This window comes from Petaurus breviceps, unplaced genomic scaffold, assembly GCF_028583685.1.
Source record: "Petaurus breviceps papuanus isolate PSGF00001 unplaced genomic scaffold, PetGlider_PUasm1.0 131, whole genome shotgun sequence".
In the NCBI taxonomy this organism is placed as follows: domain Eukaryota; kingdom Metazoa; phylum Chordata; class Mammalia; order Diprotodontia; family Petauridae; genus Petaurus; species Petaurus breviceps.
The window spans coordinates 2,427,197-2,448,926 of record NW_027185674.1 but is presented as its reverse complement, the minus strand read 5'-3'; the positions used below and the strand labels follow the sequence as shown (position 1 = coordinate 2,448,926).

The 21,730-nt window shown below is 37.2% G+C and overlaps 1 protein-coding gene across 2 annotated transcripts in view; it reads right to left on the bottom strand.

The window, feature by feature from the left end:
- DYM (dymeclin) overlaps positions 1–21,730 on the bottom strand; it is a 622,931-nt gene that overhangs the window by 339,956 nt on the left and 261,245 nt on the right. For both annotated transcript variants that reach the window (XM_069104416.1, XM_069104414.1), the window contains exon 11: positions 11,734–11,859. In XM_069104416.1, the coding sequence (XP_068960517.1) occupies positions 11,734–11,859 (126 nt within the window). The remainder of the gene's footprint in view (positions 1–11,733; positions 11,860–21,730) is intronic.

Sequence of the window (21,730 nt, the reverse complement as noted above, 5' to 3'; positions counted from 1 at the left end):
TCTCTTCTTTGTAAATTGAGCAAGCTAAACTAGATTTTCTCTAAGGCCCTTCCAGATTCCTTCTCATTAACCTACTATCCCTTTTAGTCTTCGAGCTTGATGAAATCATGGAAAAGACTAGAGGTTCTTCATCCCCCATAAAAGCACAGAATATATAATATCCACGCTTTAGTATGAAGCAAGAAAAAAATCTAAATATTTGTAACGGAATAGTTTACTAATCACATCCCAGGCCATGAACAAAAAGTTTCATTGATTAAATAGTTCTGACATCCTGAGAGAGAGAGAGAGAGAGAGAGAGAGAGAGAGAGAGAGAGAGAGAGAGAGAGAGAGAGAGAGAGAGGGAGAGAGAGAGACACAGAGACAGAAACAGGTGGGGTGAAGGAGAGTAGGAGGGGGATAGAGGGAAGAAGAAGGAAAAAGGGAGAAAAAGAAAAGAGAGAATATAAAGGTACTATGCATAAATTTTCTAGTGGCTGGAATTAATAAAGAACTTAGTTTGAGACCCTGCCAAGACTTCCTTACCAAGGAAGAAAATGAATGAAGAAAAATAGTATCAATATAATGTTCTCATCAGATAAAAAATTTAAACCTTTATGCCTCTGTATAAAGAACTCTCATAAATAAAAACAGCTATAAATCTAAGTTAGTACCTTTTTAGTCCTTTTCAAAAAATGACATGCTAGAAAAGATTTACATTACTGGCTGCAAATAATTGTGAGCACTCAAATATATCATCTGTAAACATTGAGGTCTAAGTGTTAGAGTAACCAACAGCAAGAGAAATAAGGTGAGACATTAGCTAAGAATTGAAGAAAGCCAAGAAATCCAAGCGGCAGGGATGAGAGAGGAGAGAATTCCAGGCAAGACAACCAATGAAAATGTGCAGAGCTGGGAGATGGTCTAACTTATCAGAGGGACAGATAGGAGACCAGTGCCACTGAATTACAACATAAGCTCAGGGAAGTAAAATGTAAAGAACACTGGAAAGGCAGGAGGGAGTCACGTTATGAAGGGCTTTAAAAGATAAGAGATGATTTTATATTTTATTTTGTAGGTGACAGACAGCCACTGAAGTTGGTCAAAAAGAAGGGATGACAGGGTCATACTTACGCATAAAGATCTGCCAGGAAGATGGACAGGAATGGGAAGGAAGATTTGAATCAGAGAGACCAACTAAAAAGCTACTGCAATAATCTAAGCAGGAGGTAAACTGAGCCTATGCTAGGACTGTGGCAGCGTCAGAGGAGAGAAGGAGGCTTATATAAGAGATATTACCAAGGTAGAAACAACAGGTCTTAAGGGCTTGGAGGAGGAGAGATGAAAGAAAGTAGATGACACCTATGTTGGAAACATGGGGTAATTGGAGGAATGGTGGTTACCTTGATAGTAATAGGAAAGATAGGCAGAGGAGAGGGTTCTCAGGGATGGAGAGCAGATAATGAGTTCAGTTTTGGACATCTGAATTTAAAATGTCTATAGGATATACAGTTTGAGGTAGCTGGAGATTTGAGAATGAAGGTCAGATGATAAGTTAGGGCTGGGCAAGTAGATCTGAGAGTCATGTACAAAGATAAATGAAACCATTCAAATTGAAGAAATCACCTCCAGTGATCTGAATAGAGGGAAAAGAGAATAGGACCAAGCACGAAGCTTGGAGAGAACTGATGGGAAGCAGACATGATCAGAATGAACAGGGCTTAGACTAGTTCTCTTTGGCTTAGAGGGCACAACTAGGATCAAAATATGGCAGTTAGACACGAATAAATTTAGGCTTGCTGTAAAGGGAACTCTTGCCCAATACATATTGAACCAAATGGCCTCTGTGGTCCTTCCCTACTCTGAGATCCATTCATTTCTGTGATTCTGTGACTTCTTCAAGTCTCTGTTTTCTGAGAAATAAAATGATGTGACTCTCAGGCGTTTGTCAGCCCTAAACTTCTATGACTTTGACTATCCTAAAATAAAAAATTGTTCCATCAACATTCTCCAATAATTCGAGCTCTTAAAACTTCAAAATGTAGCAAACAACCCTAAGATTTTATACATCCCATACCTGCTGTAGAGAAGAAAAACTGGGAATGAAAGAAGCATATGGACTCAGGTATTGCATCAGTAAGGCACACAGAAAAAGTTTTAAGTAGAGAATATTTCCAAAACTTTGTGAATAATCTGGTATATACAATTTGGTTTATTACTAACATGCTATAGTTTAAATAAAAAATGTTTCAGATTAAAAATTATTTTTGACATCTTAATAAATTAAATATTAGCTCTAAAAAAGTTCCCCAAAAGCTGTGTATAAACAGAATTTCAGTACCTCAAATTATATTTTTATATTGTTATATTATATTATAATTGATCTAATGTAATTCAATCTTTAAAGATCTTACTAAACTTTTTATTAAATCTCTGTAAACACTGCAAAATTTTTGCAAACAATCCTTAATCTCTCCTGCATTTGGAGATGCCCTGGAGTACACAATGAATAATGTACATTCTAGCTCCAAAATGAAAGGATTCTATTTTGTAATTTGAATTTGTACACCTCAAATTTTCTTAAGTTCAAGTTCACAAACATTCTGATAGAGTGGAAGTCTGTTTTCCTTCAAAGCTATCTAGGTAAGATTTAGCTTGTCTTTGATATATATATTTAGGAACATACATAATTAGCTGTAAATTTTTCAAAAGACAAATGTAGTACTAGATTTCAAAATGTTTTTCCTATCCTTCATATTTCCTTCATTACTGGCAGTTCAGATGTCTGAGCCCACATACTTTAGTCTTTTCTATTTAGTTTACTGTTGTCCACTTCATGATCATTTTCCACTGATGACCAAATGAGATAAGAAGCTCAGGGCAAGTTAGCATGTTAGGTCAACATTTGATGGCTCAAATTTATTTACAAATGCCAAATAGTTCTAATTACATAGAATCGAATAGATTTATCATTAAGATTTATCATCTTATCACACTGAAACTGTATGTTTTTACTCACTACTTTAGAAGGCATTCTATTTAACTCTTTACATTAGTCTCAAAGGAGCAAAAGTGTTATTAATCTTAAATTTCCTATTTACATGATGACCCCCTCTACAGACAGAACTTTCATGTGCATGTGTCATGTACAGATTTTTCTTGCTTTTTCTCTGCAAACTTTAAGAAGGAATCAGGAAGGAAAACAAGATACTCCAAAAGGAAACATTCTATGACACGATCATAGAATGTAAGAGTTGGAAGGAATACAGAAGATCATCTGCTCCAATCCCCTCAATTCACAGGTAGGAGAAGTCAAGTCAGTTAGTCAACAAGTATTAATGGTTGACTACATACTAGGGGCTGTGCTAAATTCATAGGGATGTAAATAAAGAAAGGCAAAAATAGGGTCCTGCCCTCCACCTTCTACTGGGAGACACAGCATGCAAATAACTAGGTAGAGAAAAGATACATACTACATAAATTAAAATCAATATCAAAATGAAGGTACTAAGCAGTGGTGAGGAAAGTAAAACTCCTTCTCTAGAAAGCTGGATTTGAGTTGTATAAAAGGAGACCAAGAAGTCAGAAGGCAGAGGTAAGGAAAGAGAGCATTCTAAGCCTAGTGGACAGCTAATGCAAAGCCATGGAGATGAGCCAAGTCACAGAATGTGTGGAGGGGAGTAAAGTCTCAGAAGGTTGGAAAGTATTTCTAACTTAAAGGAAGGGGCCAGGTTGTGAAATTCTTTAAATGCCAAACAGGTGACTTTATATTTTATAATATAAAGTTTAACTGGTGTTTAATAAGTAGGACAGTACCATAAGAACATATTTATTATGTATATGTGTAGATAGGAACTATTTGCATAGAGATAACTGAACCCATGAAAATTGATGAGATGATCAAGTAAGATGAGATAAGTAAAGTGGGAGAACAGAAGAAAGCTCATAACAGAACCTAGGGAACTGAGTATCACTTGTAGCCTACAAAAGAGACTGGGGAAAGGTCATATAGGTAAAAGGGTAACCAGGATTGAGCAGTGTCAGGAAAACCTAGAAAGGACAGAGTACCCAGTAGAACAGTGTGTCAAATGTTATTAAGAAGGATGACAATAGAAAAGAGGTAAGAAAAATGAAGTGATGAGCTGAGTCACATGTGTGAATACTTCCAAATTAAGAATCATTCAACTGGAAACATGGAAAAAGTCAATCCTACAGCAATATCTCATTGACTATGATCATCTTCTCCCTTTCTACTAGGCCATATCCGAATTTGTTAAAGGAATGAGTCTCATTCTCTATTTAACATAGTGTTATAATATAGTTACTAATTCTTCCCTATCATATTCCTTCCCCCTTCTATTATCACCAAAGTTTAATCCACATACAACGTGGATTACAATAGCAAAGGTGGGTTTGGGATTCAGCTATCTCCTAACTGGAGGTATTATGTGGCTTTTCAAGAATACGGATGTCAATTCTCTGCTTATCTAGACTAAATCGATAGACCCAAAAGGCATCTTGGATATCATCTAATCCAAACCCAACTCCATCCTGAGACTGATAAGGAAATTGTGGCCTAGAGTTGGAAAGTGACTTTAACAAGGTCACGTAGCTAGTGACAGAACTGGGAGCTGACCTCAAGTTTCCAAGATTCTAAGTTAGTCCAGTTCACTGCATTTCACTACACATTAAACCCTAGACTTTGATAACCCTGGAGAGATATGATATGTCCTTAAAAGGGTGTTTTTTCTTTCCAAATTTTCTAAACAAAAACTTACTATTAGGTGGGACTAATATACATGTTCAGACATCAGTAACCAGCCAAATGCAGAAGAGATCTAATAAAAAGCTATATGAAAAAGTCCTAAAATATTATTCTCTTTTATTTGCTGAGCTATAGGAAAAATCTGTGATAGAAGAGACACAAGAGAAAAGGTAAAGAAAAATAAATCAAATTAGATTGATCTGAGAAAAGTTATTGAATATCCTTAAGTATGTTTAAATGTCTTATTGAATTGAAAAAGAGAAAAGAGGTGCTATCTGAAGTAATATAATTTAGTACTGGACACAACCAAGAAGATGGAGGACTAGACATTTTTTCAGATTCAAGTGACTTCTCTAAAAAAGGAAGTATACTGAAGGCATAAAGCAATTTCAGCACATTGTAAGACACCAAGTAGCCAATGAAATACAAACCAAATAAAGTAACAGCAAAGAAAGCTCATCTCTCATTCTTAAGATGCTTACTCAGCTACCTTCTGCCACTGCCCACCAGGTTCCAGCTCCAAGGCTGCATAAGCTTATCAGTTAGCTTTCAACAGAACTCACCTCCATTCCCTTCCTCTTCCCAGTGCCATGGAAAGCCAAAAGACTTCCTCTGGTTTGGACTGCAGCATTTTGTGCCACAATGATACCTCAACTAGAGAACTGATTCCAGAATGTATGTGGATCCACCAGGTCATATAAAACAAAGGGCCTAGCACAGCAGGGGGATAGTTCTGTTCCTCCAAAATTCATTAATGGCAAAGGATGATGCCTGTGGAGCATAAAATGCCCAGCATGAGGAGAAGCTGAGATGGCTTTGAGGTCCTGTCTACCGGGAAACCTTAACAAAAGGGGAGAGTCAGAAAGTAAACAATAGGAGAATATAAAGAAGAAAAAAAAGATTGAAATTGCCAAAGATCTCAGGAGGAAGAACGTTCCATTCAAGACCTCAGACATAAGTTTAACTGGGAAAGTATTAATGACAGAAAAAGAATAAGGTTTCTAGATCAGACAAACAAGTCCAGATATCTATGAAGATGTAAGACAAATGAAAATGCATTAACATCTGATGAAGCAAAGGACCCTGTGGATGACCATGGAACCAAATCAGGATATTCTTGAATGGTTTAAAAGAGAAATAAGAATTGAGAAACAAAATTTATGGCTTACACTGCAAAAATAAATGGCAGAATTGAAAAATGTGTATCCATGGTGGCAAGTCTCACCAGTTAGTCAATTAATGAGCATTAAAGCATCAACTATGTGCCAGGAATTTTGCTAAGTGCCACAGGGATACAAAAGGAGGCAAAAGACAGTCTCTGCCCTCAAGGAGTTCACATTCTAATTAAAAAAAAAAACATTTATTTTACTTTTTTGGAGGAAGAAACCAGGACAATTGGGGGTAAGTGACTTGCCCAAGGTCACATGGCTAGTAAGTGTTAAGTGTCTGAGGCTGGATTTGAACTCAGGTCCTCCTGACTCCAGGGCTGGTGCTACATTCACTGCGCCACCAAGCCGCCCCTAAAAAAATATTTATTAAACTCCTATTACACACCAGGCACTGTGCTAAATGCTGGGGATACAAAAAGAGGCAACAAACAGTCCCTGCCCTCAAAAAGGTCAATCTGATGGGGAAGACCACAAGCAACCAAATATGTACCAATAAGCTATATGGAGTATAAACAGGACAAGCTAAGGGAGAGAAGGCACTAGAATTAAGAGGGATTGGAAAATCTTTCTTGTAGAAGATGAGATTTTAAGTAGAACTTGAAGGAAGCCAGGAAAACCAGCAGGTAGAGATGAGGAATAAGAGCATTCTAGGTATGAGGGATGGCCAGAGAAAAGCCAGGAGCCAAGAGAGGGAGGGTCTTACCTGTGAAACATCAAGGAGGCCGGTGTCACTGGTTCGGAGTGTGTGGTGAAGATTAAGGTATAAGAAAACTGGAAAGGTGGCAAAGGATGGTGGGTTGGAGGGTAGGTTATATGGGCTTTGAATGCCAAATGGATTTTGTATTTTATCCTAGAGCTGATACTGTCACCAAAGAAACGAAAGAATAACTGACTAGGGGTGTGTGTGCGTGTGTGTGTGTGTGTGCGAGTGCACACACGCGCGTGAGCACATTCATGCACACAATGTACACAAAGGACAGTCTTGAGTAGAGAAGCAAAAAACAATACGGTTAAAAGAAAACATGGTATCTATACAAATAAAATATATCAATCTTGAAGATGCAGAGAGACAACTGTATCATAAGGACACAATAAGTCAAAACACATACACCAAAATGCACAAACAATAACAAAACAAACAACTACCAACTTCCCCACTCCCCCCCGCCCCCAAGTCTGGGAAGCATCAGAGTATCACTGGAAAGAAAACACTGCACAGTAAGAGAGAAGCACACATGTATGGGAAGAAAGATCACCAAGGCAATTCACACCCAACATCATTTTTCTTCTCAGCATTCTTACAACACTCTCCCTGGGCACAATATTACTGCTGGGGCTCTTCTCCATCACTCTACCCTTGTGCTGTTCATAGTTGGACAAATAAGACGCTCTCTCTCTTGGCTCTGGGCATTTTCCCTGCTGTCCCGTGTGTCTGGAATGCACTTCTGCCTACTTGATTCCTTAGCTTCTTTTAAGTCCCAATTAAAAGTGTGTGTGTGTGTATGTACACATGCGTGCATGTACATGTTTGATAATTAATCTCTTTTAGACTGTGAACTCTCAGGGCAAGGAAGTATCTTTTCCCTCTTTGGTTGTTTTTTTTTTTTTCCAGAGGGCGGAATGCAGGGCAATTGGGGTTAAAAGTGACTTGCCCAAGGTCACACAGCTAGTAAGAATCAATTGTCTGTGGCTGGATTCAAACTCAGGTCCTCCTGACTCCAGGACTGGTGCTCTAATCACTATGCCACCTAGTTGCCCCCCTCTTTGCTCTTAATAAATGTTTATTGACTGATTTTCAACCACCAGAGATGAATGATTCAATTAACTGAGGTCCTTCTAATTCAACTGATTCCTTAGAGTTCTTAAACTAGTATTGGTGAACATTTTTTAATATCATGATAACTGCATTTCAGTATAATTTCCTTTCTTTGTAATCCTTTTTTTTTTTTTTGCTTTTTGGAGGGCAATTGGGGTTAAGCAACGTGCCCAAGGTCACATGGCTAGTAATTATTAAGTGTCTAAGGCCGGATTTGAATTCAGGTCCTCTTGATTCCAGGGCAGGTGGGCCGGTGCTCTATTCACTGGGACACCTAGCTGCCCCCACTTTGTAATCCTTTATCTTTTTGTTTTATGAATTTAAAAACCTTAATTTAAGAAGTCCATAGGCTTTACCAGACTGCCAAAGGGATCCACAACACACCCAAGAGTAAGAACCCCTACCTTGGATAGTGCTTGCCATATCTACAGCCAAATGGGTTTTTAAAGGTTACCAGGTATGTGGCTGATTGTTTAACTAGTCAATGGTTACATGCTCCAAAATGTCATCATACTGACAGAGGAACTTCTTCATACCTCCTAAAAAGTATAAACACTTCTTTATACTTCCTTTATAAGCTGTGATTAGATTGCTCATAGTTTCTCACTCTTTACAATCTACAAATAGGTCACAGAGTGTTTGAACCCTTTAAGTTTTCATACTTTACAAGGTACAAAATGATCCACTTAAAATTTGCAAGAGCTTTACCTTTTTGATGTAGAAATGGGATAAATACCTTAACATATTATTCTTCCTATTGCCTGCCTCTTACATTATGGAATTTTATTATATGGACTGAATGTGTTTCAACTGATCAGAGGTTGGAAATATTTTTTAAATTAATTTTTTAATTAATTAAAAACAAAATAAATTTTAACAAATATGCAGTTAGCAAAACAAATGCCTATTTTGGTCACATCCAAAAGATATGTCATATTCTGTACCTTTCATCTCTCTGTCAGGAGCTGGGTAAGTTAGCTTCATTATGGTCCTCAGGAACCATGGCTGGTAATTGTGTTGATCAAAATTCTTAAGTTTTTCAAAGTTAATCATCCTTATAAATACTGTTGTTCTTGTATATATTGTCTTCTGATCTGTTCCCATCATTCCACATCAGCTGAAATAAGTCTTCCCAGGTTTCTCTGAAACTATTTATTCAATCATTTCTTATGGCCCAATGGTATCCCATTATATAAGTATAACATAATTTGTTCAGCCATTTCAAAATTGATGGCCATCTCCCCTTAGTGTATAGGTCTTCTAACACTACAAAGAGAGCCGCTAGTCCTTTTCCTCTTGCTTTGATATCTGTGGTGTGTAAGCCTGGTAGTGGGATCATTGGGTCAAAGGTTATTCAGAGCTTCATTCACATTGTGATTATTCCTTAGGTAAAATGAGGTATTACTAGAGATTAGCATTTCAGGAAATTTAGGCAGTCAGTTACTTTTGCATGACAATTCTTTTTTTTTTTCTTTTCAGCAATTGGGGTTAAGTAACTTGCCCAAGGTTACACTGCCAGTTATTTTGTGTGGGTGTTAAGTATCTGAGGCTGGAACCAATCCTGGGTCCTTCTGATGCAGGGGCCTGCTTTCTTACTCACTGTGCCACCTAGCCGCCCCTTGACAATTATTTCTCAAAAGAGTTGTTTCTACCTCCACAACCAGTCTCCCATAGGTGTCTTTCACCACTATTAACATAACCCACTACTCTAGTTCAGTAATCCACTGCCTCTTTCTTGGTTTTATGCAACAGCCTTCTAATAAGGCTTCCTGACTCAAGTCTCTCCCCACCCACTCCAATTCATCTTTAAGGAAGCAGGCAAACACTGCCCTCTTGCCTGAATAAATCCCAGCAGTTTCCTGTTTCTTACAGGACCAAGTATAAGGTCCCTTGCTTGGCAATGACAGCGCCCCCAGCATCCCTTTCCACGTTCCTTATACTTTATTCTCTTCCATCCATCCCACTGACCAGACATACTGTCCTGCTTGATGCTTCTTGCAGATATGACACCGTCTCTAGTCTATGTGCCTTTGGAAGGGTTATTCTCTATGCCTAGAATGATGTCCCTACTCAACTCACCTTTTGGAATCTCTGGCTTCCTTCAGCCCTCAGTTCAAATTCTACCTTCCATAGGAAGCCCCCCTTCCCCCACCCCCCCAGCCTTTTCCTAGCTCTCGACATGCAGGGACCTTCCCCTCTAAAGTTATCTTCCACCTACTTTGTATCAATCTTCTATAGACCTTTTCAGGTTGTTTCTCCCTATAGAATGTAAACTCCTTGAGTATAGGGATTGGGTTTTTATTTTTTATCTGTATCTCCAGAACTAATCATAACGTGACACATAATATCGGTTTAGTGTTTGCTGACAGAAGTCATTTTGATCTGGATTTTGATCCTGGTTCTATCACTAAATAATATTTCCTTTGGCAAGTCACAATGTCCTCAATTTCTTAATCTGTAAAATTAAATGATTGCAGCAGAGGAGCTCTAAAATCCATCCCAGGGCTAAGATTTAAGAAAGTGACTTCCTTGTACAAAGTTAATTTCCCTTAGAGATTTAAGAAATTGGACACAGATAACTCAATTTTTTTTGCTTTTTTTTTTTTTGAGGAGGGAAGGCAGGGTAATTGGGATTAACTGACTTGCCCAAGATCACCCGGCTAGTAAGTGTTACGTGTCTGAGGTTATTACATTTGAACTCAGGTCCTCCTGACTCCAGGGCTGGTGCTGTATTCACTGCACTACCTACTTGCCCCGATAACCCAATTTTCTAAGCTAAATAGTTATACCTGTTATATTGTCACTTATTGATAAATAAAATTTATAGAGAGATTAAATATATGTAGTATTAAATGTTGACTTATAAAATTTAAATTTTCAGTCCTAAAACTAGTTTTCACTACCATTATTTTAGGGTTAAATTCTTTTTGTATATCTTAACTAGGTCATAGTGTTTTGCGACCTGAGGTTCTGAATATTAAAAGGAAGTTAGTAGTGAACATATCTGCAATAGGCTGGCTCTTGGGAATTGACCAGTAAGGAAAGAACTACTTCATTTATTAATCTCAAAACAACTTTGTATCTTTTTCAAAATGATGTTTTCTGGTTTTCATATAAAACAAGATAAACTCTAAGCAAAGAAGAACAAATTAATGGAAATAATTTCTACCTTGTGATAACTTTACCAAAATTGAGAACCACAGACTGTTGTCCTCTAACACAGACAGTCAAGATCCATTCCATCTACTGGAAATTTGGGTCTCCTTGTACAGCTGACATTAGAGTAGTTTAAATTAATCTAGCAGAGAAGAATAAATAAAGGAAGAAGCAATATCGAGCTGACAAACAGGAATGCTCAGAAAAGAACAGAAAAGAAATGTGTGTGACTTTACTGAAGTCATTTAAGGATATTACAATGGTATAAAACAAGCTAACTGTCCATCATCCTCTTTCTTCACCAATCTCCTTTCCCTGGCTCACCTAGTATACATGAGTCAACCTGCCTGACCATTTCTAACCTCAACTGGAAAGAGGAAATGAACTTCAGAAGAAAAGTGAACCTAGTGGTAGGGAAAATATTCACACATATCACTAAAGAAACAGTTTTGAAAGGAAATTTATACCAGTGGTTAATAACTATGGCTGGGGAGAACAGCACCTCATAAATCAAGAAAAACATACTGCATTTCCAAGCCAGGTCCCCTAAAAATCATCTACCAGGAAGGATGGAAAACAGAACAAAAGCTACTGTAGCAGTTAATTTTATAGTGACACATTTCTACATTCATTAATTCAATAAATATTTGCTGAATGCCTAATACATATAAAGTGCCATGCTACTAAGAATAAAAGATTAATATAATAAGAATTCTGCCCTCTAGTAACTTCCAGTCTAGTCAGAAACAAGTATAAATAGGAAGATAACTGACAATAAAAGTGAATATTAATAGAAGGCTATGTGGCCAGTATAGAAAATAAATGCACCCAAAGCTACCATGCCTCACCACTTCATGAATTGATCGATTGAAGCCATCATCTTCTGTTAGGATCAACAAAATAATAAGAGCCATGTATACATGGTGTGAATTCCTTTCTTCAACATGATATAGAATCTCAAGAATTGGTACAACCTGTGGGGAAGAAAAATGATCACATTATTATTTCAATGACATAAGTCTATAAGTATAAGCTTGCTTTCTTTACTTTCTCTTTTTACATCACAAAATTATTTTTCCTTGAAGAAAAGCCACAAAAATCAACCCAAATACCTGAGAATATGGAACCATTTTCTATCAATTGGTTATTGTTTTCCTTTGTACTCACATATAATTTACAGACTATCTGCATTCAAGCATGTCTGAAGAGTTTCCCATATGCACTATGTACACAGGGAAACTGCCTTTGGATTCTTTGCTTGCAGTCACTACATACAACTTGGTGTCATCTGCAACTGTGCCCCCTTGGAATCAAGCATTTGATTCAAGCTTCTGCTTACAGAGAATTAGCCTATTCTTGCTGGCACTAAGCCAGGGCTGGTTTGCCTGCCAACATCATGTCCTAGAAGTCTATGGCTATGTCAACAAGCAGTACTGCAGCATGTACTTAAAGGGTTTCACACACATACACACACCTCTCTCCCCTCCTCCCCAAAGCCAGGGCAGCTATGTGGCCCAGCAGATAGTGATGGTCCTAGAGTTAGGAAGACTCATAGACCCGAGTTGAAGTCTGGCCTCAGACATTTACCAACTGGATGACTCTGGGCAACTCATTTAAACCTGTTTGCCTCAGTGTCTTCATCTGTGAAATGGGTGGAGAAGGAAATGGCAACTTCAGTATGTTTGCCAAGAAAATCCCAAATGGGGTCATGAAGAATGGCACATAACTGAACAACAGCTTTCTATAATCATCCTACTTCAGTTCACTTCACAATTGCGTTAGATCTTTGCACATTCTATCTATGGAAGCGTTTTGCTAAGAATATCAACTCTGCCCTGGTAGACTGGTGGCTAAAGTTTAGAATCTCAGTAATGGCATAAAATTTGGCTCCTCTGTAAGGATTAAGACAGTCTATAGAAACTGTGATAATAGGTATAGATTAGATCATTTAGCCATACTGATGACTGCATGGGCACCATCCTGCACACTTTCTGGTATGGCTAGGCTTCGACAGAAATAACATCAGCCGCAAATTGTCTGCCCTTTTCCTAAGGGTACGAAGACCCCTTTAATTCTATTTTCTTTCTCAGTCAATTATAGTATTGCTGGATAACCTTAGTCTACCAAAGAGCTATCAAAATCTAAAAAATTGCTTTCTTATGGCAGAATTTTAGACTCTACTACAAGAGATCCTAGCTCACTCAATTACAACAGCTCTCAACCTTTTACATAATCACCAAGCAACCAAAATCAAATGCCAAGGCACAGAGCTTTGTGTGTGTGTGTTTAGTTTTTGGCTTAGAGAATACAGAAAAGCATACATTTCATATAAAGTTTTCAATAATACTAAAAATCTCAGCTTCTATTTTTTGACAAAATAACTGAATATGGAAGATGAAAGCCAGGACAGTCTTCTGAAACAATGCCAAGAGCTCAAAAGCATCACATGTTTGACTTTTTAAAAAAATTACCAGAAATGTTCCATTGAACTCACTTCTGACAGGGTTTGTTTTGGATGAATGTACAGAAGACCATTTTCACACGTTTTCAAATAAAATTTATAGCTTTATTAACACCATAGAAGTGACAGGACCACAACATCCACATTTTGGGAAGCATTTTATAACAAAATGTTGTCTGACAAATGCAGATATTCAGCGATACAAAAGAACAGAAGACTCTTTGGTGCTGCTATTAGAAATGCAAATTGTTTCCCACATCTGGTCACTGTGGTTTTGAAAATACTTAAAATGTCTTTACCCTAAGGATTGGCAGTCTGGAAAAAGAACATTAGCCCTAACCAATGAAAATGCCACAAAGTATACCTCCATTTTGCACCAACCACAAGTCCAAGACCCTATTTTTCTGGCTCAGAATCAATGAGAACTCACTAAGTCAGGGTTTCTACTCCCACAGACTGAAAGTGTGCAATGAATTTCTTACATAGGTAGTATGATTAAGCAACAGTCACAGGTCACTGGAGTTCTTCAAGTCTCAGTCTTACTGTTCTATCCACTTTCTGTATTATCTTGGGCAAAGCATTAAGCTTCTTTTTGGTTCAATTTCTACATCTCAAAACAGGAATGATATCCTAGTCTAAAGCACAAAAGTTACTAGTTAGTGGAATGAAGAATTATCCATTTCAATTCTACTCCACTGCAGAGTTTCTATTTGTTCATTCTTACAATTTCTGAAGTTGATTGATTTAGACAAAATTTGCATCAAGATATGCATAAAATATGACTTGCAGCTTACCTTACCACTCACACAACATTATGAATGAGTTTTCTAATGAGATTACCTTCAGTAATAAATGGTGATGAAATTGGACACACTGTTAGGGAATAAAGATATACCTTAAAATTAATTTGTAACTGGGTTTGGCAATGGCAGACAAAAGTAAAGTTTCATGTATTTTCAAATAATGTTTCAATGATGATACTGAGCGAAATCTACAATCCAAAAAATTGCTTGAAATATATGTATATGTATATATAATATTAATTTAAAAATTTTCAGAAGTATTTTGTATGCAGATGTTCATTTAAGGAACTAAGCATTTTTCCTAAAAATTTTAGTCTGGAAAGCATGTTTGCCAAAAGTAAAAAATGCAAGTGACATGAATCATTTGGTCTATACAGCCACCTCCACCTATAAACAACTTAAGTGAACATGTTAAATTATAACATGCAGAAAAGCACAGTCATACTCTAAATGAAAGAATTTTATAGGTTAAGGTTCTCATTCAATTTCGAATGAACTTCAGAGTACACATTCTCCTAACACAGGCCAAATCTTATGTTTAGCCATATAAACAGGCTGCTGCCTGTACGACGGGTGCATGAGTTTTTTGTGGCACGCCTATTGCGTGAGCCTTTAAAAATGTCGCTCTAGGGGCTTTTTCTTTTACCAGTTCTAGCTGAAGCTCCCTATAAAGTGTGAACCTTACTGCATCAGCCCAGAACTGCTCCAATTACATCCAACTAAAACAATCTTATTTGAAGCTGCTTTATGCTGAACATCCTCAGGGCCAAAGTCGTTTCCTAATCCCCAAACTGCCACGAACTACAAGAGATGGCAAACTCTATACAACTTAGAGCAGTTTAAAAATGTTTCATTTACTTCTTGGTTTCAAAATGAAGCCAGGCAGTGAGAAATTTCCATAAAACCACTGAGTAGACTGAATTATTAAAGTAAGAAGTATCAGAAAAAATTTTTCAATTTTGTATAATTTTTAATAATTAAGCACCAAACTTGCCAGTTTCATGAAGGGATCAAATTCTCAGTAACATGGAATCATAATCAATACTCTTGGCAATTCTTACTATTGTTATTGTACTAATTCATTTGAGGCCTGTATTATATCAATATATTCTAAGGAAAAAAACATCCACACTTTGATGGGACACTGGCAGTTTGGGTTCTAGACTTTCAGGGTTTGTCAATGGCTCTATTTGTAAATGTAGACCAAGAGGTCTTGCTACCTCAACGGCTCAATCTACAAAAGGAAATCTTTTCAATTAATTTATATCTCTAACATGTTGAGAGATCACAGGTGAAAAATATATCCAACAGAATGCCTACATGTAGCTGCAGATTTGGGAGAATCTGGATTTCTGAACCATGGTTTAAAAACACAAGGGTGACAAAAATATAGGAAAGGAGGTCAGCTGTCAAGGGGTGTTCAAGCGATGTAGAGACGGATGAGGGAGCCCAGACCACATCTGAAACACTGGATTCCATTCGGGTCACTACAATTTAAAAAGGACATTGATAAGCTTAAATGCTTCCAGAGGAATGTGGTTGGATGAGTGAAGAGATTATGCCATATGAGTTATCACTTGAAGGAACAATCAATATTCATGCTGGAGGAAAGCAAAAGGGGCGGGGGAGCACAACAACTATCTGCAAATATGGAAAAAGAATGAGAATTATTCTGCTTGATCCCCAAAGGAAGAACTAGAAACAAGGAACAAAAGACAAGCCGAGGAAGAATTAGTTCTGATGTAAAGGAAAGTTTCCTGACAGCTAGTGGACATCTTCATGCAAAGGGTAAATGACTACCTGCTGAGTATTCTGTAGAGAGGATTCTCAGTCAGGTATAAATTGGCTCTCTGAGCCAATTTCTCAGTCAGGTATAAATTGGTCTCTGAGGTTTCTTCCAACTAGGAAGTATACGATCTTGTCAATCTTCACACTAGGAATATGTGTTCTTTTTTTTTTCTTTTTGGAGGTGGAATGTAGGGCAATTGGGGTTAAGTGACTTGCCCAAGGTCACATGGCTAGTTTTTGTGCTAAGTGTCTGAGGCTGGATTTGAACTCAGGTCCTCCTGACTCCAGGGCTGGTGCTCTATTCACTGCACCACCTAGCTGCCCCAGGAATAATGGAATTTTGAATATATTAAAGACACTATTAGTTTATTAAACAAGAGAAAGTGTGGAATAGTAGGTAAAGAGTTGGTTCAAATATTGCTTCTGCCACAGACCATGTATGGGACACTGGACAAGTCACTTAAATACCTTAGTGACCCAGGTCATTTTTAAACTTGCACAGCAGAGAAAAACTGCCAGTTTGCTTCAGTAGCAAGATTTTCCTCATTGGGAGGTCCAATACTAATGAAATAGCAGCTCAGGAGACATTAAATGTACTATTATTTAAAGGAAATCTACTATAAATTCTTTAAAGACAAATAGATAACTATTTTATCTTTTTGAGGAAATTTGCATTTTCACATAGCAGATTTGCTAAAATCAGGGTAGACCTCAACTTTTAACCAGAATCCTTTTCAAATGGATGTTCTGAAAAAGCAGAGTGAAGAGAAAGCTTATTATGTGAGTGAAATGGTATTGTCATCAAAGACCACTGATCACAGAAACTTCATCACTGAGGACAGAATGAAAAAATAATTAAAACAGAACAAGTGATACAGCACTATCTTTAATATAACACTATCTTTATATGCATCTTCATATAGACTAGAAGATACAGGTTAGCATAAGGAGAGCCATGTAAAAGAAATCCAATTTTTTATATACCTAGTCTGAAATAGAAATCAAATATGTAACCTTTCCCATCTTAACCAAGCGACTTTTTGCAAGGATGAATTAACACATGAATCAGCCTTGCAACAACAGATTCTCTCAGGTGTCCAAGGCACTTCTATAATACTAAAAGGCCATCTTATTGCTTATAAACATCCAAGGACCCATGCCCTTAAGTGGAGGGAAGAAGCAGACCAGCACTAGCTCCAAATGATGTCTCTATCACCTATACACATGAATACTATTCTGATTTATTAAAATAAGTTGAAAAATCACTCAATCACAAGCCAATAAACAATAGTAGTTTGTATGTTCTATCATAATTCATTGATCCCACAAAGCAAGTTTCCTGGTAGTAATTTTTAAGTATCACAAATATATATGCACATATATTTATGATATACATGTGGATAATTTTAACTCACATGTGAATTAAACAGTCAGTCTTCTTAGGTTAAATACCATGGTTTAATTTGATAACTATACTCTATGTATAACTGGGCTCTATCAAGTTTACATACTTTTGATTAAACAAAAACAGCATCAAGTATAGTCACTCAGATAACAAGACTAGAAATGAAGGAATGATTATCTCTAATTCAAAATACACAAAGATATTACAGTTATTCTTGTAAATATCGTATCTTCCCTACTAAACTGCAAGCTCTATGATGATAAATACCATGCCTCCATATCTCCCCTAACATTTCCTTCTAAGCTCCACACATAGCAGGGGGTTCAATAATATTTGTGAAGGTGAATTGATTTTAAGTTGATTCCAAGGTGATCAGAGAGAGTTTATATTCAAATTAAAGGTCACAGGACCTACAAAGATGGAACCAAACCCCTGGACTAAATGGAGTATTCAATCAGCTCTTCACAGATTGCAAAGGGTTAATCCAGGATATATGTGATATAGAGTGACCCTAAGGTTATGATTGTTAAGATTATTTTGATCAGTTCCACTTAGTAATCAGTTTTTTTTAAAAAGATACACTGCGATTTTAAACTAAAGTACTATGTAAAAAAAAAATCAGTAAGAGCAGAAGGCTTTAATGTAAAACGAGTATAATTCACTTACTTCCAACAGAGAAACATTGTGACTTAAGACAGGCTATATTGTGGTATAGATATTTGCATACACTTTCAATTGAAAGAGAGTTAGGCTACACTCCAGTTTAAAACATACTGAAATAATTAAAAATTTTCAACTGAAAAAAAGTATGAGTACATGAAGGTTAAGGCCAAAAAAAAAATCATTCTTAAAAGCAAGGAAATCATATATAAAGGCTGCCAATTATGATTCCTAGGCAAAGAAGGGGTAAGAAAAAGAGGATGGAAATATGCAGTTCGTGATGTAGTAAATAAACTAGGTGAGACTTTTGATGTTGGGGGAAAGCATTCACAAAAAAGTAGAAACAAAATTCTCTGCAATAGGAATTATGCTTTTCATAAAGCACACATGGACCTAAACTTCCATTTTATGTTTTTTTCCCTTTTTCTATAGTTTTCTAGTTTGTTTATTCCTCAAGGATTTCAAGTTGAATATTTCTTGGTGGAGGTGCTGATAAATATAAATTATAATTTAGTGGGAGAATCATACTAATTTAAAATACAGTATTGGGTCTCCCAAATCAACTTCCAGATAATAACTGGTTTTTAAACAATGACAATTCCTCATAACAACCCTAAAATGGAGTCAAATAACTTTCCTTTCTATCAGCATCTGCAATGTGATTTTTAACACTAAGCCACAAACTAGGCCTATTGGGAATCACAAACCAGATGTCTCAGAGGCACCTCAAATTCAACAGCAGAACTCATTATTTTTCACCCAAAACTCACACCTGTTTCTAACTTCTCAATTTCTGTCAAGGGCACCAAGATCCTTTTAGTCACCCAGGTTTACAACTTTAGCATCATCTCCAATTCCACATTCATCCATACCCAAGTATCCAAAGTCAGTTGCCAAATCTTAATGTTTCTACCTTATCTCAGATACGTCCCCTCCTCTCTACTCATACAGATGACATTTTTGTTGAAACTGTGATCACCTCTTACTAGGACTATTGCAATAGCCTTCTAATTAGTAATCCTACTTCATCTCTTCCCAATTCAATGCATCAGCCACACAGATTCCAAAGAGGTTTTCCCAAAGTATAGACCTGCCTATATTACTTTCCAACCCAATAAAATCCAATGGCTCACAGTTGCCTTAAAGATCAAATAAAAACTCTTTTGTGTGACTTTTAAAGCCCTTCACAAAAAGTACATCTCTCTGTCTCTGTGTGTATGTCTCTATGCATTATATATAAATACATATACACACACACACACACAGAAGGGGGGAAGGGGAGGGAGAGACAAAGAAAGATATATAGGCAGAGAGAGGAACAGAGAGAGACTGACAGAGGGAGGAGAAGGACAAATGAGGAGAGGAAAAGGAAGAATATATGCCTGCTGTCTTCTTTAAAAGACTATAAACTCCCTGAAGGAAAACACTGGTGAGCTTCCTTTAGATTCAGCTCAAAGAACATCTTCTCTAGGAGTCCTTTTCCAGTCCCCATAGCTGCTAGTACCCTTCCCTCTAAGGCTACCTTCTGTCTCCTCTATATTTATCTTGTATGTAATGATATATGTTTGGTTCCCTCATTAGAATATAAATTCCTCAAAGCCAAGGGCTGTTCTTGCTTTTTCTTTTTATTGCTAGTGCCTGATACATGATAGGGGCTTAATAAGTGTTTCTTGATATACTGAACTGACTTTGATTGACTTGCCCACCTAAAATTCTAGCTTTCTAAAAATGTAAAATTAGCAAATACAAGTTCATTCAAGACCACTAACTTCTCAGTATAGTAGACCAGAAAAAAAAAATCATTCTTTGACCTCTCAGCATGATAATTTATTTTCCTCATCTGCAAATAGTTGTAAACTAACCATTGTGTCTGTCAGAATCTGATTTGAAATGTCAAAAAAGGATGATTGATTTAGATCTGCATATCCAAGGACAAGGTCTTTTATGATCCACATAGTTTTTTTTTAGTTCCCATGGTAAAATGCGCCATATTCTGTTATTATAGTTCACAAATTAGAATAAGATACTTTAGTCATCTTAATGATTACAAGATCCAAATATATTTTTCCTTGTTAATTCAAAACCATAACCAGACAACCAAGGAATGTAGGTCTCTAATGCAATTGGGAAGAAGATCTACAAGTTTTTATCCAATTTAATGGATGCTACTGGCAGCACCCAAAACATAGCATTATACAATAGAATCATATTTTTTCCCATGGTCATTAAATACAATTTGGATTTTAAAAACTGTATAACTAAAGTATCTGAAAATAAGCATAGGCAAAGGATAAAAAAAGGACAGGTGCTAGAATGAAAGAAAACTGCCCAAAACTCTTATTTAAATTTAAAAACACTTAAATAGAATGGCAGGTCTGGCAGCAAGAAGATCCGAGTTCAGGGGCGGCCAGGTAGCACAGCGAGTAAGAGCACCGGCTCCAGTGTCAGAACGACCTGGAGATCGAATCCCAGGCTCAGACACTTAGCACCCACCCAGAAACACCTGGCCGTGTAACCTTGAGCAAGTTACTTAACCCCAATTGCTTAGGGGCAGCCAGGTGGCTCAGCGAGTAAGAGCACCGGCTCCAGTGTTGGGACGACCTGGATCAAATCCGGGCTCAGATACTCAGCACCACACCCAGAAATAACTGGCCGTGTAACCTTGAGCAAGTTACTTAACCCCGATTGCTTAAAAAAAAAAAAATTGACCCGAGTTCAAATATGGCCTCAAAACTTACTATGTGACCCTGGATAATGCACTTAACCCCTGTTGGCCTCAGCTTCTTAATCAGTAAAATGGAGATAATAATAGCATCTATCTCACAGGGTTGTTGTGAGGATCAAATGAGATAATCACTGTAAAGTGTTTAGCACAGCATCTGACACATAATAAGTGTTATATAAATATTAGTCATTATAATAACAAACAGTGAAAGAGTTAAAAAGAAATTTAACTGGGGGAGGAAGCTTTGTCCAGGGGAAACAGCACTACGTGGCCACACAAAACCTGAATACGAACCCCAGCTCTACTTAGCATCTGGGTGATTCTGGGGAACTCACTCGATCTCTCTGACCCTCAGTTTTCTTCCTCTGTAAAATGAGAGGATTGGACAAGATGACTTCTAAGGATCCTTCCATTTCTGAATCTATGATCCTATGATATTAATTTACACCTTATAAAATATAAAAGAGCATCCTTAAATACCAGGGCAAAGTAGTTGGTTTGTATTGTTCCAGTTCTTTCTGAAAAAGGCCAATGGACAAGTTTATCTTGTTCTGCAAATAAAAGGTGTTAAGCAAATGTTTGATGAACAAAACTGACACAGTAACTTGGAGCAATGGCATAGCCAAAGTGGGATGTCTGAGTGAGAATAACTAAGAGTGACAACTGACTACATGGCATCTGTGTACACACACACACACACACACGCTTTTAAAAGAGTATAACAATGGGAGCTGCTATCGTAGAGTAGAAAGAAATACACTGAGCTCTCTCCCAATGCCTTCCCCCGCCAAGAAAACAAAACAAAAATCTCCAGACCTTTAAAATGCACCAGAGAAAATCTGGACCATGAAATCCACGAAATAATCACAATGAGTCATTTTTCCAGGGCAAGGCAGCATGGGGAAACGAACAGCGAGATCTGTAGACCCTGCAGATGGGGTCCACCTAGGAGTGAGCTGTGAAGAAGATTCTAGCTCAAGGAGACGTAATAAATACTCCACAG